Raw genomic sequence first — 24714 nt, 5'->3', positions numbered from 1 at the left:
AAATTCTGTCTCAGTACTGACCAAATTATGTCTCAGTACAAACCAAATTATGTCTCAGTACAAACCAAATTCTGTCTCAGTACTGACCAAATTATGTCTCAGTACTGACCAAATTATGTCTCAGTACAAACCAAATTATGTCTCAGTACAAACCAAATTATGTCTCAGTACAAACCAAATTATGTCTCAGTACAAACCAAATTCTGTCTCAGTACAAACCAAATTATGTCTCAGTACAAACCAAATTATGTCTCAGTACTGACCTAATTCTGTCTCAGTACAAACCAAATTCTGTCTCAGTACAAACCAAATTATGTCTCAGTACAAACCAAATTATGTCTCAGTACAAACCAAATTCTGTCTCAGTACTGACCAAATTCTGTCTCAGTACAAACCAAATTATGTCTCAGTACAAACCAAATTATGTCTCAGTACAAACCAAATTATGTCTCAGTACAAACCAAATTATGTCTCAGTACTGACCAAATTATGTCTCAGTACAAACCAAATTATGTCTCAGTACAAACCAAATTATGTCTCAGTACAAACCAAATTCTGTCTCAGTACAAACCAAATTATGTCTCAGTACAAACCAAATTATGTCTCAGTACTGACCAAATTATGTCTCAGTACAAACCAAATTATGTCTCAGTACTGACCAAATTCTGTCTCAGTACAAACCAAATTACAGTCTAACTTGCCCATGCGACCACGTGTATTAAGCGACTTTTGTCTTAAACGACCACTTTAAATTCCCCCCGATCATTTTCTCTCTATATCTTTAATGTATTAAGCGACTTTTGCTCAACGCGACCAGCGACCGCTAATTAGTCACCTAATTGACATCAATCTTTTCATTAAACGACCACTTTTACCTGTCAAGTAATTGTGTTTTTAGAGAACGCCACCTCGTTATGTCACAAGTGTCAGCAATCAAAACACAACAATAAACGTGTGAAAAACTCTATTTCCCATACCGTTTTAGCGTATGCAAATGAAGTTAAGTATACGCGTGACGTGTATTATCCAATAATATCGGATAAACAATGCAACGCTCCGCCCATACTGAGATGGTGTATACGCTTTGCTTGTTGACATTTAGACTGCATTGAATTGACCTTGAACTTGATCAGCCATTAAATTAATCGTAACAAATAGATGTAGTTTGTTTATTTCATATGAAAAAATGCACAACAGAAAACATCTTCACTAATAGGGTTTTCGTGTTGGAGACAAGGAATAACAACGGAGAAGTTAAAAAATTCTGGAAAAAATGTCAAACATGTACGTAATGGATCAAAACTGATTTTGTCAATAAATATCAGAACGTTATTTTTACATTTGAATCCGTTTAGATTATCGGAGCGTACTTATTATTCAACATTTATATAAAAATGAAGTTGAAAAACAATCCCATCGAATAAAAAAGATGTCATTTATAAATTTTGACTTTTATAACATGCTGACTGTCTTAAGAGACCGTTTCATTAAGCGACCGTTTTTGGTGTTTCCCTTGCCTGGTCGCTTAATACACGTTTGACTGTATGTCTCAGTACTGACCAAATTTTGTCTCAGTACTGACCAAATTCTGTCTCAGTACAAACCAAATTATGTCTCAGTACTGACCAAATTCTGTCTCAGTACTGACCAAATTATGTCTCAGTACAAACCAAATTATGTCTCAGTACAAACCAAATTATGTCTCAGTACAAACCAAATTATGTCTCAGTACTGACCAAATTCTGTCTCAGTACAAACCAAATTATGTCTCAGTACAAACCAAATTATGTCTCAGTACTGACCAAATTCTGTCTCAGTACTGGACCAAATTCTGTCTCAGTACAAACCAAATTATGTCTCAGTACAAACCAAATTATGTCTCAGTACAAACCAAATTATGTCTCAGTACAAACCAAATTATGTCTCAGTACAAACCAAATTATGTCTCAGTACTGACAAATTATGTCTCAGTACTGACCAAATTATGTCTCAGTACAAACCAAATTATGTCTCAGTACTGACCAAATTATGTCTCAGTACAAACCAAATTATGTCTCAGTACAAACCAAATTATGTCTCAGTACTGACCAAATTCTGTCTCAGTACTGACCAAATTATGTCTCAGTACTGACCAAATTCTGTCTCAGTACAAACCAAATTATGTCTCAGTACAAACCAAATTATGTCTCAGTACAAACCAAATTATGTCTCAGTACAAACCAAATTATGTCTCAGTACAAACCAAATTATGTCTCAGTACTGACCAAATTATGTCTCAGTACTGACCAAATTATGTCTCAGTACAAACCAAATTATGTCTCAGTACTGACCAAATTATGTCTCAGTACAAACCAAATTCTGTCTCAGTACAAACCAAATTATGTCTCAGTACTGACCAAATTCTGTCTCAGTACCAACCAAATTCTGTCTCAGTACAAACCAAATTCTGTCTCAGTACTGACCAAATTCTGTCTCAGTACAAACCAAATTATGTCTCAGTACAAACCAAATTATGTCTCAGTACAAACCAAATTCTGTCTCAGTACAAACCAAATTATGTCTCAGTACAAACCAAATTATGTCTCAGTACTGACCAAATTCTGTCTCAGTACTGACCAAATTATGTCTCAGTACAAACCAAATTATGTCTCAGTACAAACCAAATTATGTCTCAGTACAAACCAAATTATGTCTCAGTACTGACCAAATTCTGTCTCAGTACAAACCAAATTATGTCTCAGTACAAACCAAATTATGTCTCAGTACTGACCAAATTCTGTCTCAGTACTGACCAAATTATGTCTCAGTACAAACCAAATTCTGTCTCAGTACTGACCAAATTCTGTCTCAGTACTGACCAAATTATGTTCCAGTACTGACCAAATTCTGTCTCAGTACAAACCAAATTATGTCTCAGTACAAACCAAATTATGTCTCAGTACAAACCAAATTATGTCTCAGTACAAACCAAATTATGTCTCAGTACAAACCAAATTATGTCTCAGTACAAACCAAATTATGTCTCAGTACAAACCAAATTCTGTCCCAGTACTGACCAAATTCTGTCTCAGTACAAACCAAATTCTGTCTCAGTACTGACCAAATTATGTCTCAGTACAAACCAAATTATGTCTCAGTACAAACCAAATTATGTCTCAGTACAAACCAAATTCTGTCTCAGTACAAACCAAATTCTGTCTCAGTACAAACCAAATTATGTCTCAGTACAAACCAAATTATGTCTCAGTACAAACCAAATTATGTCTCAGTACTGACCAAATTCTGTCTCAGTACAAACCAAATTATGTCTCAGTACAAACCAAATTATGTCTCAGTACTGACCAAATTCTGTCTCAGTACTGACCAAATTATGTTCCAGTACAAACCAAATTATGTCTCAGTACAAACCAAATTATGTCTCAGTACTGACCAAATTCTGTCTCAGTACAAACCAAATTATGTCTCAGTACAAACCAAATTATGTCTCAGTACTGACCAAATTCTGTCTCAGTACAAACCAAATTATGTCTCAGTACAAACCAAATTATGTCTCAGTACAAACCAAATTCTGTCTCAGTACAAACCAAATTATGTCTCAGTACAAAACCAAATTATGTCTCAGTACAAACCAAATTATGTCTCAGTACTGACCAAATTCTGTCTCAGTACAAACCAAATTATGTCTCAGTACAAACCAAATTATGTCTCAGTACTGACCAAATTATGTCTCAGTACAAACTAAATTCTGTCTCAGTACCAACCAAATTCTGTCTCAGTACAAACCAAATTATGTCTCAGTACTGACCAAATTCTCTCAGTACTGACCAAATTCTGTCTCAGTACAAACCAAATTATGTCTCAGTACAAACCAAATTATGTCTCAGTACAAACCAAATTATGTCTCAGTACAAACCAAATTATGTCTCAGTACAAACCAAATTATGTCTCAGTACAAACCAAATTATGTCTCAGTACAAACCAAATTCTGTCTCAGTACTGACCAAATTATGTCTCAGTACAAACCAAATTATGTCTCAGTACAAACCAAATTATGTCTCAGTACAAACCAAATTATGTCTCAGTACAAACCAAATTATGTCTCAGTACAAACCAAATTATGTCTCAGTACAAACCAAATTATGTCTCAGTACAAACCAAATTCTGTCCAAGTACTGACCAAATTCTGTCTCAGTACTGACCAAATTCTATTCCAGTACTGACCAAATTTTGTTCCAGTACTGACCTAATTCTGTCCCAGTACTTACCAAAGTCTGTTCTGGATCTGGCCAAATTTGTTCCAGTACTGACCAAATTCTGTTCCAGTACTGACCAAATTTTGTTCCAGTACTGACCAAATTTTGTTCCAGTACTGACCAAATTCTGTCCAAGTACTGACCAAATTCTGTTCTAGTACTGACCAAATTCTGTTCTAGTACTGACCAAATTCTATTCCAGTACTGACCAAATTCTGTGACCAAATTCTGTTCCAGTACTGACCAAATTTTGTCCTAGTACTGACAAAATTCTGTTCTAGTACTGAAGTGTTCACTGTATGCAATGAATGTCATTGAAAATCAAATGGAATCAAAGGTCTAGGGGCCTCCATCTTCCTTGTGAACATTTTTTCAATAAAAATTTTGTAATAATTTAACAACTTTTTACCAAAGTTTGCATGCACTATCATATTCTAGTAGTGCATCCATAATGAAATAGTCACTGTTGCTGGGCCAGCAATTTACTCACCTAGATATGAAGTATTTTTGAGAAAATATCATAGTCTAGTTGTATATAATAACTGTATTGTCTTGGTGGGATAAAATAACCATACTGTCTTGGTGGGATAAAATAACCATACAGTCTTGGTAGGATAAAAATAACAATTCTGTCTTGGTAAGATAAACTAGAAATGTGTCCATAGGACACTGATGCCCCCACACGCCACTGTTCTGTCAATCTTATGACTCTAGGTCAAATATTTTTTGGACTACATGTGCCACAAGTTGAAAACTAAAAATCAACAAAGGGACATAATTCTATTAAATTTGTTCGCAGCAAAAATTCCTTCCTTTACTACCATCTACACATTAAGGTTGTTCATCCCTGTAAGTTTAAGCAAAATCTGCCATCCGGTTTAAGAGGAGTTACGTTCACAAAATTTCTACATAGTATATAATGAAAAAATCAACAAAGGGCCATAATTCTGTTAAATTTGTTCGCAGCAAAAATTCCTTCCTTTACTGCCATCAACACATTAAGGTTGTTCATTCCTGGAAGTGTAAGCAAAATCTGCCATCCGGTTTAAGAGGAGTTGCGTTCACAAAATTTCTACATAGTTTATAGTGAAAAAATCAACAAAGGGCCATAATTCTTTTAAATTTGGTCGCAGCAAAAATTCCTTCCTTTACTACCATCTACACCCTAAGGTTGTTCATCCCTGTAAGTTAAATCAAAATCTGCCATCCGGTTTAAGAGGAGTTGCGTTCACAAAATTTCTACATAGTATATAGTGAAAAAATCAACAAAGGGCCATAATTCTGTTAAATTTGGTCGCAGCAAAAATTCCTTCCTTTACTACCATCTACACCCTAAGGTTGTTCATCCCTGTAAGTTAAATCAAAATCTGCCATCCGGTTTAAGAGGAGTTGCGTTCACAAAATTTCTACATAGTATATAGTGAAAAAATCAACAAAGGGCCATAATTCTGTTAAATTTGGTCGCAGCAAAAATTCCTTCCTTTACTACCATCTACACATTAAGGTTGTTCATCCCTGTAAGTTTAAGCAAAATCTGCCATCCGGTTTAAGAGGAGTTGCGTTCACAAGATTTTGGGACGTAGGGACGGACGGACGGACGGACTGACGGACAAGTGCAACGCTATATGCTCCCACATTGTGGGGGCATAAAAACTATACTGTCTTGGTGGGATAAAATAACCATACTGTCTTTGTGGGATATAATAACCATACTGTCTTTGTGGGATATAATAACCATACTGACTTTGTGGGATGTAATAATGGTACATACTGTCTTGGTGAGATATAAAAGCATATTAATTTGGTAGGTGGTTTATTAAGTAACAAAGAAGGTATCAAATATCACAAATGAGAATCATAACTAACTTACCCTTTCACATGTAAGACACTGTACAGAACTGCTCAACTTTCCATCAAATATATCAGATATTACACTTTGATACTGTGCAGTCCTCTTTTTTCCTTAAAAGATAATAAAAGTTATTGAGTATAGTGTATAAATAGCTTATTAATATTGGCCTTTTAAAAACTGTCAAAACTACATTTGTATTCAACATTTGTGACTGAATCTAGCAAATTCCACAAAATTGTGAAGATATCTCCCAATAAACTAAATGTTATAGATATAAGTAAGGTGAAGTGCAATAAAATCACAGAATATATAACAAGAACTATCAGAGGACAGTAACGCTCGACTATTCGAAAAGTTGTCACAATGGTGTTTCATTGAGCATAATAATGCTTACGTATATGAATATAGAAAATTGTCAGAAAAGGTACAAACCCTTCAGTAGTTATGGAGATACCAGCTTACAAGCAAAAACTTAACCAAGAATTTCTAAGTCGAAAAAAGGGGCATAATTATGCAAAAAAGCAAATCAGAGTTATGGAATTGTGCAGATCATCTTTGATAATCACAGAGAACAAGTATGTGAAGTTTCAATCCATTCCCTTCAGTATTTATGGAGATACCAGCTTACACGCAAAAACTTAACCAAGAATTTCTAAGTTGAAAAAGGGGCATAATTATGCAAAAAGGCAAATCAGAGTTATGGGACTTGTGCCAATCATCTTAAATAATCACAGAGAACAAGTGTGTGAAGTTTCAATCCATTCCCTTCAGTAGTTATGGAGATACCAGCTTACACACAAAAACTTAACCACAGGGACGCCGACAAATGGGTGACTGCATTAGCTTGATTATTCTGCGAATAGTCGAGCTAAAAATATATATATATATATTTTTCTTTTTGTCGAGCTATAATTTTTATTAAAATTTGTGATAAAAAGCTACAATACAGTTACTTTGTTTCCTCATGTAATTATAATTATAAATTTTGTTTGTTTTTTTCTGGGGATGAGGGGGAGGGGGGGGGGCGGGGGTGGAGTCATATAGTGACTTTCCAGCTTTATTGGTGGAGAAAGACCTCAGGTGCCTCTCCATGCACTATTGTGGCGCAAATGAACACACGAGTAGAGCCAATGATGTTTCATTAACACAAATAACAGTTCAAGGAGTTGTACTCAAGAATTCAAATAAACTTGCGTGGCTGTGTCCTTTTTTGATCTAGCTAAAATTAAATTTGCTTCAACCTCAGTAGAATCATCAATATTCCATATGCTAGCTAGAAATGTTCCGCACATGAAAGTCTCAGTTGGGATCTGAGCCCAAGGCAGAAGGGAGACAAGTGATTATTAGTTGCCAATCCTGGCCACTTATCCAACAAGTATAAACATTTTCATGTTCTTATTATAAAAAAAAACAAAAAAAAAACACAACAAATTCTATGGTGTAATAAATGACTAATATATTACCTGTGCTAACAGATTGTTTATATTGGACTGGTTGTCGTCTGCTGTACATGTTTGCTTGATCTCGGTCTGAAGAATCTGACATTGTCCTCTTGCCGCCACGACGCCGCGATCGTAATGGTTCATTCTCGGCGTCAACAAAGTCGCCAGAATCACTTCTCTGATCATCAGAACAAGTGCTTGTATTGTCTCCAGCTCTCATTGACATATTTATACTGTCTTTCTTAACTTTCAGATAACCAGGTCTATTTATAGCATCAGAGGCATCCTCCGACTTACAAAAGGAATTCTTTGACCTATTTTGTCTTGTTGATAAATTCATTTTTGTGACAACATCGTTAATATCACTATTTTCATCACTAGAGTGGTTGATATCGCGTTCACTTCCTATGGCAGAATCACAAGTTTCATAGTCACCATCTGATTGGCTACTGCAGCTGCTCGTTTCCATTGACAACTGTCGACCAATAACATGAGAGGTGTGGTGTTCTTCATGAATTTCAGTCTCCGCCTCCCGGTCATCAAGCTCCTCAATGATTGGTTGTTTACATTCTTCATGTAGCTGGTCCATGAAACATCTAAGAAACTCTTGAGTATCCTAGCATGTGAAAAAAAGGCAAATTTCAATGTATTCTTTACTCTTATTATAATTTTAAGCAGCATTGTATTTGCTTTTTTATCAAGTAAAATAGTATCTTTGTTATGTAAGATAAAGAAGCGAAAAAATCGGGACCTAGCAAAAGTGTTTCTAATAACCCAGTTAATGCCGTATCCGAGTTTGCTATAAGTGAGTTCCACTGTATGCTAAATGCAAAAACACAAAAGTAGGAAAAGATGGGTGAAATATATAGCCTATATAACTTTTTGTTAACCTGAACCCAGTTACTATAAAAAATTAATGTGCCTCTAATATATTAAGCCAGTTACAGCATGATAAACATAATTCTATATATATGTCACTGTCAAAGATAACCATGTAGAATTTTAAAGAATTGATAATTCATTATATACTTATATATAACATAATGAGAAATATTGATAAAATAAAATGTGTATTTTCATTTTCAGTATTTTCAGTATTTTCACTTTAAAAAATTCATTTTCACTGCAGTGAAACAAATTTTTCGCATTTTCACTAGTGTCTTGCCGGACTAATTTCTTCTAAATTCATTGATTATACAAAATTTAAGGAAAAGTCCTGAAAATTGTAATGTCAAAAAAGAGAAAAATGTATATAATGAACAGAAAATTCAAGTTTATTCTATAACTATAAATACAGGATTTATTTTCATCTTGTGGTATGAAAATTAACATCTTTCACTGGTGGCTCCAGGCACTCATAAAATATTTATTTTCATACCACTCATATTGTATATGAGCCACGTCACGACAAAACCAACATAATGCGTTTGCGACCAGCATGGATCCAGACCAGCCTGCGCATCCGCACAGTCTGGTCAGGATCCATGCTGTTTGCTATCAGTTTCTCTACTTGTAATAGGGTTTGTTAGCGAACAGCATGGATCCTGATCAAACTGCGTGGACGCGCAGGCTGGTCTGGATCCATGCTGGTCGCAAACACATTACGTTGGTTTTGTCGCGACGTGTCTCATATTATTTAAATTACCTGTTGGGAATAGCCTCGAAACATCGGATGTACCAACTTTATACCACTCACTATGCCGCTTGGTACCAAGTAACTCGGTCTGTAAACAATGAGAGCATATTACAGTCAATTGCTTTAATTTGATTGGCCCCTAATGTGCACTATTATTATGCACAGTGTTTTTCATTTCAAACCTCTAGAGAATAATATTTGGGTGTAAATGAAAGATTATGTAAAAACTTAATGGAAAAATTCCTCAAAAATATTAAAGATCCTCATGTAACACACATTTTTTATGGTTTTATATCATAAATATGATGCTCAAATCAAGATTTATCAATATTGTAAGTTCTGAAAAGCATTATTTATAAAGATATTACCGAATTTAACATTTTATGTTAACTACAAAGGGAGGTAATTAGAAATTTATTTTCTATAAAGTCTAAGTCAAATTTTTCAATAGGAAATGAATGTATTTATTTTAGTGATTACATATAATATGTACAACTATTTGCAGTACATATTTTACATATTCTTTGATGTTTGAAAATTGTTTTATAAGCATAATTATATACACACATATAAAATTTCACTAAGTGTGGTATACAACCTCAATTATAACATACAGGATCTTTAAGTTACAATGTTATTCTAAAGTTTTGTAAAAGAAATTTACTCCTTCATTTTTTGAAAACAAAGACCACCAACACTTATCTTGTAATGTTAATCAATAATTTTATTGATCATTATTAAACACTTCTGATGGTCAGCTTTCAAGTTTGCTTTAAAGGAGCTCCTAATGAGGTCAAAAAGCTTAAAACATAAAATTAGAAATTCTTACAGAGATAAGTGGAGAACTTAAACCGGAAAAATCTGTAAAGGATTATGAAGAAATAAACTAAAGAATTAAATTGAATACTGATTTTTTTGTGTGCAATTCTTAGCCCGAATATGAGGGAAAAGTATTGCTTTTCATGTTTGGGTCTATTTGAACAATAAAAGGGATTATTCAGGTAAATCTGTGTGTAAGAGAATGATCTAAAATTTTAAACACAAGTTTTTAATTTTATTGGTTCAAACCCACATCAAATGGTACACAAATCTTGGACAAACATTTTTTGTTAGGTCAGACTCCACCCCTCCCCCCCCCAAAAAAACCCAACTAAAAACAAAAACCTCAGTGGAGTCCCTTTAACTCTTTGCATGCTAGGAAAAAATTGTCATTTGCTTATAATGCCATCTGCTTGACGTTTTAGGCAAGAAATAAAAATCTCCATTCTAATTACCTTTTACGATGCCATATCTCGTGCATAAGTTTCATGTAGTTTTTACTGAGCGACATACTACGATCTGCATGAACGTATCCACCACAATCCAGGAAAAATCTCGTCAATGGTGGACTAAAACAATAACACAGAAAATTATCTGATAACACAATAATGTTTAATGTTTTGAATGAGAGCTGAATGTGAGCCAGCTGAATGTGGCAGAGACAGAATTCCCAACCAATATGAACTGGCCGCTAAATAAAAATGTTAAATAATTATACCTTTCAACAAAAGAGATATAGAGGATATTTGTTTAGTTCAGTGTAAGATCGGAATATATTTCACCGAGTGAGCACCAAAAGCTATATTTCACGAGTGGCGCAGCCACGAGTGAAATATGAACTTTTGGTATTCACAAGGTGAAATATATTTCGATCTTACACTAAACTAAACAAATTTTCTTTTTATTACATGCAAAAAACGTTTTAAAAAGACATTAAACCTAATACTGAATGAAAAGCGCGCCAAATAATAATACAAAGTGACGTCATTTACGACATCACGTCATTAAGTTGGTACCCAGTACTGTGCACGCTGGTAGTTCACTGAAACAACGTAAGGGGCTTAATTTCAAAACAGTGAAATTATCAAAGTGGTAATTTCACTGTTTCAAACAGTGAAATTACCAGTTTTATATCACTGATATATTTCTATAAACCACTGAAAAGCATGTAATAAATTTGTATATTTATAGATTTATTTTTTAATTCTGTAATACTACAAGTTACTCCCTACTTTTCTACATGCATAGAAAATATTTAATCAGTTGTGTTAGAATACATATACATTCGTGAATACAAGTCTGTTACAGTTTTAACATCAATTTTTTGTTTGTTATTCAGTCACACTAAAAAAACTGGAAAGCTTTATTTCTAGCACCTAAGAGTTTTTGGCAATAATAATCTATATTTACTTATATTTATATCACTGATCTGAAATACTGCCATGTACTACATCTGTTACATCCCTTCATTAACTTTGTCGGGCAACACCAACATATTTCTTGTTTCGAAAAGTTTTGAAAATAACAATCCTAAATCAACAAAAACAACCAGATGTCATTTATTAAAACCCTACCAGTTAGACAAGGCTTGTAAGGCAGCATTGAGGTAACAAGTGTTGCCAAGGTTCTGTAGACCGGTTAAACCTTTAGGTTTACCGTGGTGCACCTCGTCATCACCATCAGACTCCGTGTCGTCGCCACCGAACGCAGAATGTTGCGGAGAGTTATCCGGTGTAAACTCACTATGCTGATCATCTTCTTCCATCTCCTTGCTTAACTTGTCCGGAATTCTACAAACATAATGATGTATATATCACGAATAAGACTAAAAAAATTTCAGAGCCACAAAGTATATACCGGACAAGGCGCCTGAATGCTTAAATGCTAAAATCTTTCCTTTTCACCCTTCAAAATGCAATTTAAGACGCCTAATTAATCTGTTCACACCTATTTATATACGATAATGAAAGAAAAATGCAAAAAATCTTGCCTTTTCACACACCAAAATACATGTACACTTCAAAACGCCTAATTTATCTGTTCATACCGATTTATATACGATAATGAAAGAAAAATGCAAAAATCTTCGAAAAAAGCGATATTTTTCTATTTTGTGATCATGATTTCTGCAAGCTTCGAGAGGTACTGCTCAAACACTGTAGTGAGTTTAATCCATATAATACACATGATATCAAATTCATGATAACTGTCAATAATAAACATGTGAGTAAGCTGCCATTTTGATTTTTCTTTCAAAAAATAACGCCATAGTGGAAACCACCCTCTCAATGTCATGTAACCACAAAAAAAACCACAACAATACAAATAGGCAACAGCAGAACTGTTGAAACCGGCAAGGGCTGTTTACGATTTACCATTATATCACCCCAAACTAGATTAATTCAGGATCCATGCTGTTCGCTATCAGTTTCTCTACTTGTTATAGGGTTTGTAAGCGAACAGCATGGATCCTGATCAAACTGCACGGATGTGCAGGCTGGTCTGGAGCCATGCTGGTCACAAATGCACTAAGTTGGTTTTGTCATGGCGAGACTAACAAACTTTGTCAGTCATATCTCAGTTCTGGCTTCCAAATGGAACAAGATCAATTTTTGAGATATTAAGATGAAACTTCCAAGATGGTCAATTTCACTTGTCAGACAAGCTGTTTACTTTCTGTTCCAGCACTAAGGAATAATTTCATGTCTGTATTCCACTAAAGCCAGTGATAGGGGCATGAGAGATGATGTACTTTTCCATTACCCCTCATGCACATACTAAAATGAATCAAACTGAGTCAGCATATTTCATGTAATTTTGTTTATTTCATTGCTTCAAAGAGAAATTCCTCTTTTCAAGATTTTTTTTTTCGCTCGAGCAAACATACTTTAACCTCTTACCTTTCTAGGTCCATAATTGTTCGACAGCGGAGCTACATATGCTAATTAGCAAATGACTGCATAACCAGTATAGTACCAGCAAGTAAAGATTTGATTTGTTTTACACAGAATTTATTCTAGTTCAACTGTGTAGAAAGCTATAAGCTTATAGACACACTTTTGAATCTGTTCCTGGAACCAACCAGTACTGAGCAATAAGTATAAAGTTTCATGCTCAAGGAAACAATGACTTGCCCCTGACAGGGTTTGAACCAATGCGGCTAGCCATCATTAGATTACTTGTCCGACACATTAACTACTCGACCATGCAGTTTCTCAAGATTGGATTTCACAGAAAAGAGAACACTTACAACACAGGGGGATTGTTTCGATCGTGGAACACCTCGGATTGACAACGGTAACACCAGATCCGTAGCGTTGCCAGGTTAATCGCCAAGCAATGAAAATCCAACTGAAATTGTTGTAATATGTTCTTTTTAATGACATTATGTTCTTTTTAATGACATTATGTTCTTTTTAATGACATTATGTTCTTTTTAATGACATTATGTTCTTTTTAATGACATTATGTCTTTTATTAATTACATTATATTATTATACAAATGTATGACACTGTCTTATGCAAACATGTTGGAATAGATTATATACAGTTTATACGATGCTGTATCTCATTAAAGCTTCTAAGACCAATATTATACAGCAAGCAACAAATAAGGCTACATGCCTTCACAAGGCCCTAAATATTTCAAGAATATTAAACTTGCAAGAAAATGTACTTTGATTAAAAGAAAGTAAAACAAATTCTAGAGGCTAGTAATAATATACAAATTATGTGCGATTAAAAAAAAAAAAATTTGCTGTATTAATCATCATATAATTATCTACTGCGTGACTAAAGCAGTAAGGACCATTTTTTCTGCATATTATGACCTCTTTTTGCCATTTTCAATGTGTACATTATTTTCTTCACTTCACAATATTTTACCATGAAAATTATTTTCAAAATTTTCATGAAAACTGGCATGAATCTGGAGGCATGCTGCTTTAATAAATGGCCATACAGGGCTCTCATTAAGTAAAATTTGGGGCCGAATATGGACCCCATTCCCCCATTAAAATAGAGTGTTTTCCCCCTTAAACCAAAAAAATCCCTCTCGAAAATAATATTAACGGCCATAGATCAGGGATCACATTTTTAAACAAAGTATCAAAGATGTATTCAATTGCATTGGAAATAATCAAAATATTTCATGACAGCAGCTTACTGTTGATAAATTTGTTAACTGAATCTTGTTTTCACTTGTTTTTATGGAAGAATATTAACGCCAAAATTACATCTTGCTTTTTAACGATACATCGTGCTTTCTAACTTGTACATCTTGCATTCTGACTTGAACATCTTGCATTCTGACTTGTACATCATGCATTCTGACTTGTACATCTTGCATTCTGACTTTACATGTTGCTTTCTTACATGCACATTATGCTTTCTGCTGTGTGCGTCTTGCTTAATTGTATGTTGATATCATTATTTAACGATCAATAATTATTCATTTGTTGATCTGGTATATTAATTCAATAGGTCTACGAGCTTGAATGACGAATGTCATAAGGTAGAATGACGCATAGCCGAAAGCCGAATGCAGCAAGCATAATACGACGCGACATCTGGTGTAATAATATGTGACACCACAATTATGCTAACAGGTGGCGCTACAGTTATATTCTCGGTAAAGTCTGTTACATAATTGCGGTTCAGATTCAGTTTACCAAATTACGTCCCTTTGTTTTAAAATTTCCATTTCCACTATGAAGGAAATAAGGTAAACATATATTCAAAACGATTTGACCAATTTTTGTTTTTATTACTGAAACTCTGTGGGTCAAAATATATTTCCAGCTGACAATGACAAGTTAGGCTGAAGATGCCTTTTTTATAAAGAAAACTACTAAAAAGGCATCTTCTACGGTGGCACAAAGGTGACATGTGTGTATTTTTATTTATCTCGTGGCTGGCCACGAGTTACTAAGTCGTGGCCACGAGATAGCTAAGTCGTGGCCACGAGTACTAAGTCGTGGCCACGACATAGTATCTCGTGGTCACGACTAAGCTATCTCGTGGCTACGACTTATTACCTCGTGGCCACGACATAGTATCTCGTGCGCACGAGATAAATAAAAACATACACAAGTCACCTTTGTGCCACCGTAATCTTCAGCCCAACATGCAATATTCATTTTAAAACCATTTCTTGGGATCTTTTTTGTACATTTTGTTTTTATGTACTCATCAATTAACATTATGAAATCATTCGTCTTAAAGCTGCACTCTCACAGATTGACAGTTTTGACATTTTTTTTCTCAGAAGCAGCTGATTTTGGCAGCAGTTCCTTCAATTCAGTTTTAAGCTGACACTGTGAACAAGGTCCCGTATTCATAAAGCATCTTAGTGAATAATTTCAACTTAGTGAAAAATTTTTTTTTTTGGTTTAAACATATTTATTTAAGCTCGATTGCGAAACAAGTTCTTGCAACTTATATTAATCACTTTCGAGTCCGCTTCCTGGAACCAACCAGTACTGGTGTCATGTGGAGAAACATGGTCGTGACCCGAGTAGGGCTCGAACCCATGATCTCTGGGTTGAGAGGCAGACACCTTAACCACTAGGCCTACGCTCCCCTTATATTTTTTTTGACAAGTTGAATTTAAAAAAACTACAAATTTAGTTTGAAAATAGGCAAGAAAATGTCCTTATTAATAAAAACACATTAAAAATGTTGTGGATGGTCACAGGTATTGGAAATAAGCCATGTCAAAAATTAGGAATTTTTCAAGAGGATGAACTATTTTACTAAGAAGTTCTTTTTATGGCCCAAGCACTTTGAACAACTGTTCTATTTTATAATTATTTTGTTGATAGAAGATGCCTTTTTAGTAGTTTTCTTTATAAAAAAGGCATCTTCAGCCTAACTTGTCATTGTCAGCTGGAAATATATTTTGACCCACAGAGTTTCAGTAATAAAAACAAAAATTGGTCAAATCGTTTTGTATATATGTTTACCTTATTTCCTCCATAGTGGAAATGGAAATTTTAAAACGAAGGGACGTAATTCCGAACCGCAATACAGACTTTACCAAGAATATAACTGTAGCGCCACCTGTTAGCATAATTTGGGTGGCACATATTATTACACCAGATGTCGCGACGTATTATGCTTGCTGCATTCGGCTATGCGTCATTCTACCTTATGACATTCGTCATTCATGCTGAGTAAATAGACCCAAATACAAACAGTTGCAGGTTAAGTTATTGAATTAATATACCAGATCAACAAATGAATAATAATTGATCGTTAAATAACGATATCAACATACAATTAAGCAAGACGCACACAGCAGAAAGCATAATGTGCATGTAAGAAAGCAACATGTAAAAGTCAGAATGCAAGATGTACAAGTCAGAATGCAAGATGTACAAGTCAGAATGCAAGATGTAAAAGTCAGAATGCAAGATGTACAAGTTAGAAAGCACGATGTAACGTAAGAAAGCAAGATGTAATTTTGGCGTTAATATTCTTCCATATGTTTTTAATGAATTAATTTTCTTCTATCGAAATTCCCCCTTGAATGAAAAATATTTGAAAACCATGCCAAATCCCCCCCACCCGCCTGCCGGTACCCTGGCCCCAGTCTCAAAATGCTAACAAGAGCCCTGCCATACATATACCATGAGAAAAAATAATCAGAAAACCTGGACACTTAAAGTACTGACCTGAGCATGATGTGAGCTGTGGTCCTTTAACGATTCTCCGCACCCGACATATGTGCATCTGCCAACCAAACATAGCCAAAGGTTTGTGGCTCGCATCTCACACGTATCACATACCTCATGCTAATAAAATATTATGTATAATCATAATTTGTTAACCTGTACAGCATAATGGTTTTATAATAAGTTTTATTACCTGTTTTTTTTTTAATAGACAGTGAAATTATAATATATTTTTAAATATATAAAAAAATTGTTTTCACTTTAGCTGGACAATATTTCAATGCAGATGAACAGAATTTATCATACATAAATCATAATGGAAATCTCTTCAGAAAAACACTTTGTCATATTAAAATACATGTATGCTTGATTTCGAGAAGCACACAAACATTTTCACATGTCATGATTAAACAAGAGGGCCATGATGGCCCTGAAGTCGCTCACCTGTATATAGGCCCCCGTCACAAGCGGGGCCAGTTTAAACCCCAGGGCTTTTATTTGAACAAACTTGGTAGACACCCATTAGAAGATGTTTCATGCTAAACATCTAAGGTCTAGCTGGTCATTTTCTTTCTTTACACATATAGTTAAAAACAATGACACACCTGGGGCAGGGCCAGTTTGGATCCCAGGGCTTTTATTTGAACAATCTTTGTAGACACTTACTAGAAAATGTTTCATGCTTAATATCTGAACTCTAGCTATTCGGATTTTTCGAAGAAGATTTTTAAGTTTTTGCTATACACATATAAGGAAAATCAATGACCCCCGGGGTGGGGCCAATTTTGACCCCAGGGCTTTTATTTGAACAAACTTTGTAGACACTTACTAGAAGATGTTTCATGCTTAATATCTAAACTCTAGCTATTTGGGTTTTTTCAAAGAAGATTTTTAAGTTTTTGCTATACACATATAAGGAAAATCAATGTCCCCTGGGGCATGGGGCCAATTTTGACCCCAGGGCTTTTATTTGAACAAACTTTGTAGACACTCACTAGAAGATGCTTTGTGCTTAATATCTATACTCTAGCTATTTGAGTTTTTTCAAAGAAGATTTTTTAAGTTTTAGTTATACACATATAAGGAAAATCAATGACCTCCGGGGCGGGGCCAATTTTGACCCCAGGGCTTTTATTTGAACAAACTTGGTAGACACCCATTAGAAGATGTTTCATGCTAAATTTGTTAGCTCTAGCTCTTTGGGTTCTTTAAAAGAAGATTTTTTAAGTTTTTACTGTATGCATATAGGGAAAATCAATGACCCCCTGGGGCGGGGCCAATTTTGACCCCAGGGCTTTTATTTGAACAAACTTGGTAGAAACTCACTAGAAGATGTTTCATGCCAAATATCTAGGCTCTAGCTCTTTGGGTTTTTTAGAAGAAGATATTTAAAGTTTTTTCTTTTGGTTGCCATGAGTTCTGCATGGAATTAAATTCTTTGAACAATTTTCAAAGGTGACCACCAAAGGAACATTCCTGTGAAGTTTGGATGAAATTGGCTTAGTGGTTTATGAGGAGATGTCATTTAAAGTAAAAGTTTACGGACGACGGACGCCGGCCGGACGAAAAGCGATCACAAAAGCTCACCCTGTCACTTTGTGACAGGTGAGCTAAAAAGAAGTAACACAGCAAAAAAATCAGTCAAAGTTACTAAAAACCACTATAAACACATAAAATAAAAAAATTGTTTGTTTGCATGTAAAAACAAATTATATTTCACTATTGTTGAAAAATTTTAAATCAATATAAGAAAGCTGAATATTGACGATATATCAAATTCAATAGCTTGCACATTGGAATATGTGTAAATAAACTGTCATCATAGTGTAACTATGCAAGCACTGTTTGAACAAATTTTCTCTCCCGTGCTATAGTAAACAATTTTTTGGTTTTTTGTATCCCGGCTTCTAGGCATCAAGTGCATGTTGTACTTTTATAAAAACGTGTAAATATTTTAACATCTTCACAAGAAGTATTTTACAAAATGTACGTGTATATAATACATTTGAGCTGTGTCATGACAAAACCAACATAATGGGCTTGCGACCAGCATGCATCCAGACCAGCCTGCACATCCGCGCAGTCTGATCAGGATCCATGCTGTTTGCTATCGGTTTCTCTACTTGCTATAGGGTGTGTAAGCGAACAGCATGGATCCTGATCAGACTGCGCGGATGCGCAGGTTGGTCTGGATCCATGCTGGTCGCAAACCCACTATGTTGGTTTTGTCATGACACGGCTCAAATTTTTGTGTTCAATGTTTACCTTTTGAGCTTTTCGGATGATGCTCCATGAAACAGCCCCGAGACTGGTCACGTGTGGACAAGTTGATGTTTTCTTATTCTGTGACATAATCACTATCCCAGTCCAGTAGTTCCTTAGACAACTCTATCTATAAAATAACAATTATAACATTCTTAAACAATAATGAAAAAACAGAATCCCTACAGAACGCCAGAAACAACAAAATTGAAAATGTTGCAGATTTACAATGTAGTTTGATTGAGCCTGTTCATTGAGTCCAGGACGGTACTAGAAAGTGCAAGTTACTGTCCATGCCCCGGAGCACCAGCTTAAGCAGATTTTACATTTAACATGAACTGGTAAAATTTTGAAACATCTGGGCATGAATTAAACCTTCTTCATAAACCTGAAACTTTTGGTTCAATGTTTTTCAAGCGACTCATACAACCGACTGGTGTATAAGTGAATGATCCGAAATTACCAATAAACCACAACCAGATAAAATTAAGCCTGGTTACCTGAATTATCAACAGACAATGTTTTTGCTATGTCTGCATTAAATTTCAATGGAGTATATTTTTCCGTTAAACTTTGGAACCAATTTGTAAAAAGCTTGACTTAAGCAGTATGGCCAATAGGCAAAAATAGATTGATGTGTATATTTCATTTTAAATTGATGAAGACGAATTATTTGAGAATTTTTGTTAATGATTGAGCATGATATTGAAAGAAAATTTGATAAACTTTTGAATAAGGCTTGAAAGGCAAGACAATAAATATTTTTATTTATTTTATGATGCTATGCATATATGAGCAATAACAATTAGACATTGGGCTTGACAGACATAAACTATAACAAGCTGCTGCCCGTAGCATCTGATACATTGGACTTTAATAAAGGTCTGTCTTCAGTATTCACGTCATTATGTAGTACGCTAACAGGTGCGCTGAAAACTTTTAAGCTAAGATGTTTGGAGCAACGCATCCAAAGACCAACTACCAAGTGTCAAGAGTATATTCAGCAGGATATAAAAATTTTGCCCAATACTAGGTTGAGGGGGCCTGGGGGGGATGAACAATGTTTCTGCCAGACTAGATTTTTTGGGGTCCTTTGTGACCCTCTGTATAAAAATATGGGGGTCATTTGAAATTTATGAAAGGTCAATTTGAAATTTTTTTAAAAACTACAAAAGAAATCTCAGAACTGTTTAATTTCACTTGTAAACTTAAATTTCTCACTTTTATCTAAAGAAAGAACCAATTATTTGCATTAAAACATTTAATAGATCTGTCAGACATCTTTTAACAAATCTGATCACAAATCGCTTGTTTACCCAGACCGAAGATGTCTTAATCCTGGATACCAATTTATACATACACGCAGTTACAGGAAATAGATAAATTTCGGATACTTAATTTATTTGCGGATTTAAAAAGGATGGTGCTAATAATAGAAATAACTTTATGAAAAGACATCCAATTAAGGTAATTATGACTGTGTCACAGAAAACGCGCTTTGCAAATTTCAAATATTTTATTTATTATGCTATTCACAAATTCAAAAACTTAGCGAAACGCCGTTTTCTGGTACATTCTCACATACATACACAGCTCTGGGGTATTCACGTAATGAAGTGTAATAACGAACTCAGGGTTTTTGGTCTTTTTTTTAATTAAAAGAGTAAAAAAACAGTTATTTCTTTGTAAGAAAATATATTTCTTTGTAAGAAAATAATTAAATATAATTGTATGAATAATTCCATACAAAACATAAAGTAAATACACAAGTTTATGGAGAAAATATGCTTTTCTCTCATCGATTTGTGACTCCTATTTTGAAAAATTGCACAGGCACAACAAATATCAGACATACATACAGTTCAATTAGTGTATTTGTTAAAAAAAATCTTTATCTAAAAGTTCAAAAACTTTAAATTACTTCTAAAAACAACCACTCAAAGATTAGAGCATCTGAACATGTCAACCATGGCTGTCTTGCTAGGCTGGACGCTTACCCATCCATTTGTGAAATCTGATTCACCCTCTGACATCATCAAAATATAGGTGCTCACAACACTAAATGTTTGCATGGTTATTTTCAGTCTGATCTGATCAATATTATATGTTTCAAAGTCTTAAGAAAATTCTTACAGCATAATGAATATTTTATTGGCTTAATTGTTAGTGTGTTTGATAAATTAAAACATTAATATTGAATATTTTAAAGTAATTAGGTCATCAGCTGATTGTAGGGTATTTAGCACATTTACACCTGTTCAATTACGCATTTTGATTGGATAGAATTGTCAAATCGAGTGTCTAATAATACTTGTGTAGTTTTCAGGTGGTGAATGTCCTTGCAGAAGTATTTATACCAGTCATTTATTTAGGTCACGAAACGATGAGAAGGCACGAACCGATGAGAATAAGGCATATCTCTTATTCATTATGAAAGATGCCCTACGACCGATTTAATTTTATTGATTTTCATTATAAACAATTTATTTTTTTGAAAAATTTGCAATAGATATTATAGGAACATTGATTTTTTTTCAAACACATCAAGTTTCAACATTAAAACGGCAAATAATGATACAAAAATAGAAATATCATGTACTTCATTTGGTGTAATTCCCCAGAACTAAATACGTAACATACCGGAAAACGGTGTTTAGCTAGCTTTTCGAAAAGGTCAATACTGGTCAGAGAGATAACTCTGATGCATAGATAACCTCGACACTTGATAAATATATCTGATAATTGTTATAATTTTGGGCTTTTTCAGCACGCAGAGTTGCTGAAACACTGGATGAAGTGTCCTGTTCCCAGGTTGGTGGTGACATATTTTTCGACATCATAACATAGTTCTCTTACTTAAGTATTTATGTGTCAATGAAGTTGCAATGTCATCACTGATCATCATGATGAGTAAACACAAAATTATCAGTCCAAACTTGATACCCCTCCCACCATAATAGTGACATTTCCCACCGATTCTTATTGGATATATTCCCAGCAAGCTAACTACAATAGTTTTAATGGAACCAGCCTTACAGCTAATATAAATGAAATATTGAAACTCAATATGAAATACCTATAGATCTATGCAAAATATTTCAGACCCAGCATTTCGTCTTATTTCGTATTGATTGATGTGAATGTAAAAGTCTAAGACTATCCGAATTATTCACTTCCGGATCACTAAATGTGAAGGTTGAATAATACTAAAAATATTCCTTCTGTCCTGCTATTTAATGCATAGATTCCCAACCTGTCCAATTATAATTATCAGATAAGTGGATACAATAAGAATTTCACCACAACATGAATGTTAACAAAGGAGCACATGTCAAAGTTTGTGGTTAAATCTATTGTTATTCATATGAAAGGTCAGAGTAGGGATCCATCAATTTATTATAAATGAAAATAAAAATGAAAACGATTGAAATACATGTAAAAGCAAGAAAGAAAAAGTGGTGAAAAGAACCAAAAATAAAAAAGCAACGTGTATTATAGGTAAAGCTGCGTTTTTCTTTTCATAATTGTGGTATATACAAGTCTTTTTGTTTTTGTTTGTTTTGTTTTGTTTGCTTGTTTGTTTTTTGTTTTGTTATTTTTTTTAAAGCAACTGAAATACAACTTAAAACGCTATAACAAGAATATAGACTGATGAAAGAGAAGTCTGAATTAATGTCTCGGAATAATTCATTTAGACATCCAGTGCTGGGAATTGACTCAGACCCTTGTCGGGATTGTTTAATAAACAGACCCGACGGATAGTAAATTATGTTTTTTTTAGAATTATTGCACACGTGTAATTAGACCAGTTAATTTGTCATCATGTAATTTAAACACAATGAACACACAAGCAAATAAAATTACGTTTCATTTAACAGTCTGCAGAGCATATCAGAAGAAACCAGTACACATGAAAGAACAAGTTAGGAAGGAAATTACAGGGGGTCTAATGTATAGCTATGCGATACTTTTTTTTAAAGACAGGTGTAATGGTACGATACGGAATAATGGTGGATTTTAGACTGTAAAACACACGTCAGAGTGAGTATATTTTATAAGGATGAAATCGTCATTGACTATTAAAATTGCAAATTTTGTGTGCATTATGTGGGCCTCTGACCTGCATGTATTTCCTCGAAATCATAGAAGCTTTGGTACAATAGTGAAAAAAATATTGAAAACTGTTTTTGTGTCCGTGACAAAGTCATAAGAATAAAGCCAAAATCGGGTATGTTAGTTGCTATTTCTACTTACAACTCATTATTGAGCTGCTTAGCAAATAGTTCTGTATTAAAATATAAATTTACGTATTGCTGTCAAAATATTTAAGCATACGACGGGTTTTTTTTTTGTGCGATAAGATGACTGTACGCTACAAAAGGTCTGATAATTTTGACAACTCTTAAAGCTATTTAAAACTATTTATCATAAATTTCTTTTTTTAGGGGGGGGGGGGGGGGGTACTGATAACTGACGGCATTTACATTGCCTACACTTATTAGCACTCAAATAATTCCGTCTCACATATTTCAAAAATTGCCTTCCCTTTGATCCCTGATTTTCGTGATAATTTTTTATGCACTCTGTAGATTTTCTATCCTTTCTATTTTCATACTGAAAAATCACTTCAAATTATATGCAGTTTATCAAAATTTAATACAGAAATTTGATTTGACAATCTATATTTCACTTCAATCGTTCATGTCTGACACTAAAACAACATCGTATAGAATGGGTAACATATTCATTATAACTGAATTTTTATTCTTCTTTACTAACATGTTTTTATTTTTATTAAGTATTTCAGAATCCATGAACCTGATGTACGACCACAAGGAAAAGGAAAAATATAAAATAAATTTTAAGGCACTTGTCTGGCTATGTATCTCAGGTGAGCGATCTATGACCATCATGTCTCTCTTGTTTAGTAAGAAATTGAAATTTAAGCCGATTTTAACTTGAGACACTTTTACTGGTTACTGGTTTACTTTGTCACAAGAAAGAAGGAAGAAATTAATGAATGAAACGGAGAGAAAACAAAACAGAAAGAATGTGGGAATGAAAGAAACGTCTCAGGTTTTGTCAACACCCATCAACAGGACATTCTTGTTGTATCTATACATTTTAATATTGCATTCTCAGTTCTTTCAAATCCACCTTTTACTGGATGGATCGATGTGTCCAGTTTTGCTCGTTGTTTTCTCGTTGAGGGCTGCGCCTCGGGATTATATTCACACCGTACAATCAAATGGGCAGACAGCAGTTCAAGCGTCGACAGCTGTACCAGTATATACATGTCGGCGCAGGAAACACAATTGACGGACTGTAAGTATTCATCTTTTTTAACATATCCCAACGCGAGTTGAACCACCGACGTTCCAAAGCTAACTGGATAGGTTCTTTACATGAAAAAATCCAAAGTCCTTGTCGGGATTCAAACCCACAGCGGTGAGGTGCAAGTGGTTCGAGGTCAACATCTCGGCCACAGGCGCTCTATCTATCTATAAGCTAAATAAACACTAGCTACATATACACAATGTGAACTCCCAATGCAACAAAAGCTTTGTTTGATTGTTTTTTATGTCACACCGACACAGTATATGTCATATGGCGACGTTCCAACTTTGCTGGTTGAGGAAGACCTCAGGTGCCTATCCGTGCATTATTTCAGGCATGAACGGGCACCCGAATAGAACCACGGACGTTCCGTGAGCTAGCTGGACAGCTTCCTCTATTAAAAGAATCCAAAGTCCCTGACGGCATTCTTAAGGATAAT

General features: G+C 34.5%; 1 protein-coding gene across 1 annotated transcript in view; it reads right to left on the bottom strand.

Annotated features, from left to right (window-relative positions):
* The window catches only part of LOC132741824 (ubiquitin carboxyl-terminal hydrolase 33-like), a 41529-nt gene extending 19401 nt beyond the window's left edge, over positions 1–22128 (bottom strand). The window contains exons 1-9 of the mRNA XM_060730088.1: positions 22015–22128; positions 18942–19068; positions 16677–16796; positions 13253–13353; positions 11577–11792; positions 10458–10571; positions 9193–9271; positions 7569–8163; positions 6124–6215 (exon numbers count right to left, since the gene is read on the bottom strand). Of these exons, the coding sequence (XP_060586071.1) occupies positions 6124–6215; positions 7569–8163; positions 9193–9271; positions 10458–10571; positions 11577–11792; positions 13253–13353; positions 16677–16796; positions 18942–19028 (1404 nt within the window). The 5' untranslated portion in view covers positions 19029–19068; positions 22015–22128. The remainder of the gene's footprint in view (positions 1–6123; positions 6216–7568; positions 8164–9192; positions 9272–10457; positions 10572–11576; positions 11793–13252; positions 13354–16676; positions 16797–18941; positions 19069–22014) is intronic.
* Positions 22129–24714: the final 2586 nt, after the last annotated feature.

Source organism: Ruditapes philippinarum, unplaced genomic scaffold (genome assembly GCF_026571515.1).
Source record: "Ruditapes philippinarum isolate M1 unplaced genomic scaffold, ASM2657151v2 ctg3831_1_1_1_1, whole genome shotgun sequence".
NCBI classification, from domain to species: Eukaryota; Metazoa; Mollusca; class Bivalvia; order Venerida; family Veneridae; genus Ruditapes; species Ruditapes philippinarum.
The sequence above is the reverse complement of the archived record's forward strand: the minus strand, read 5'-3'. Positions and strand labels throughout refer to the sequence as shown.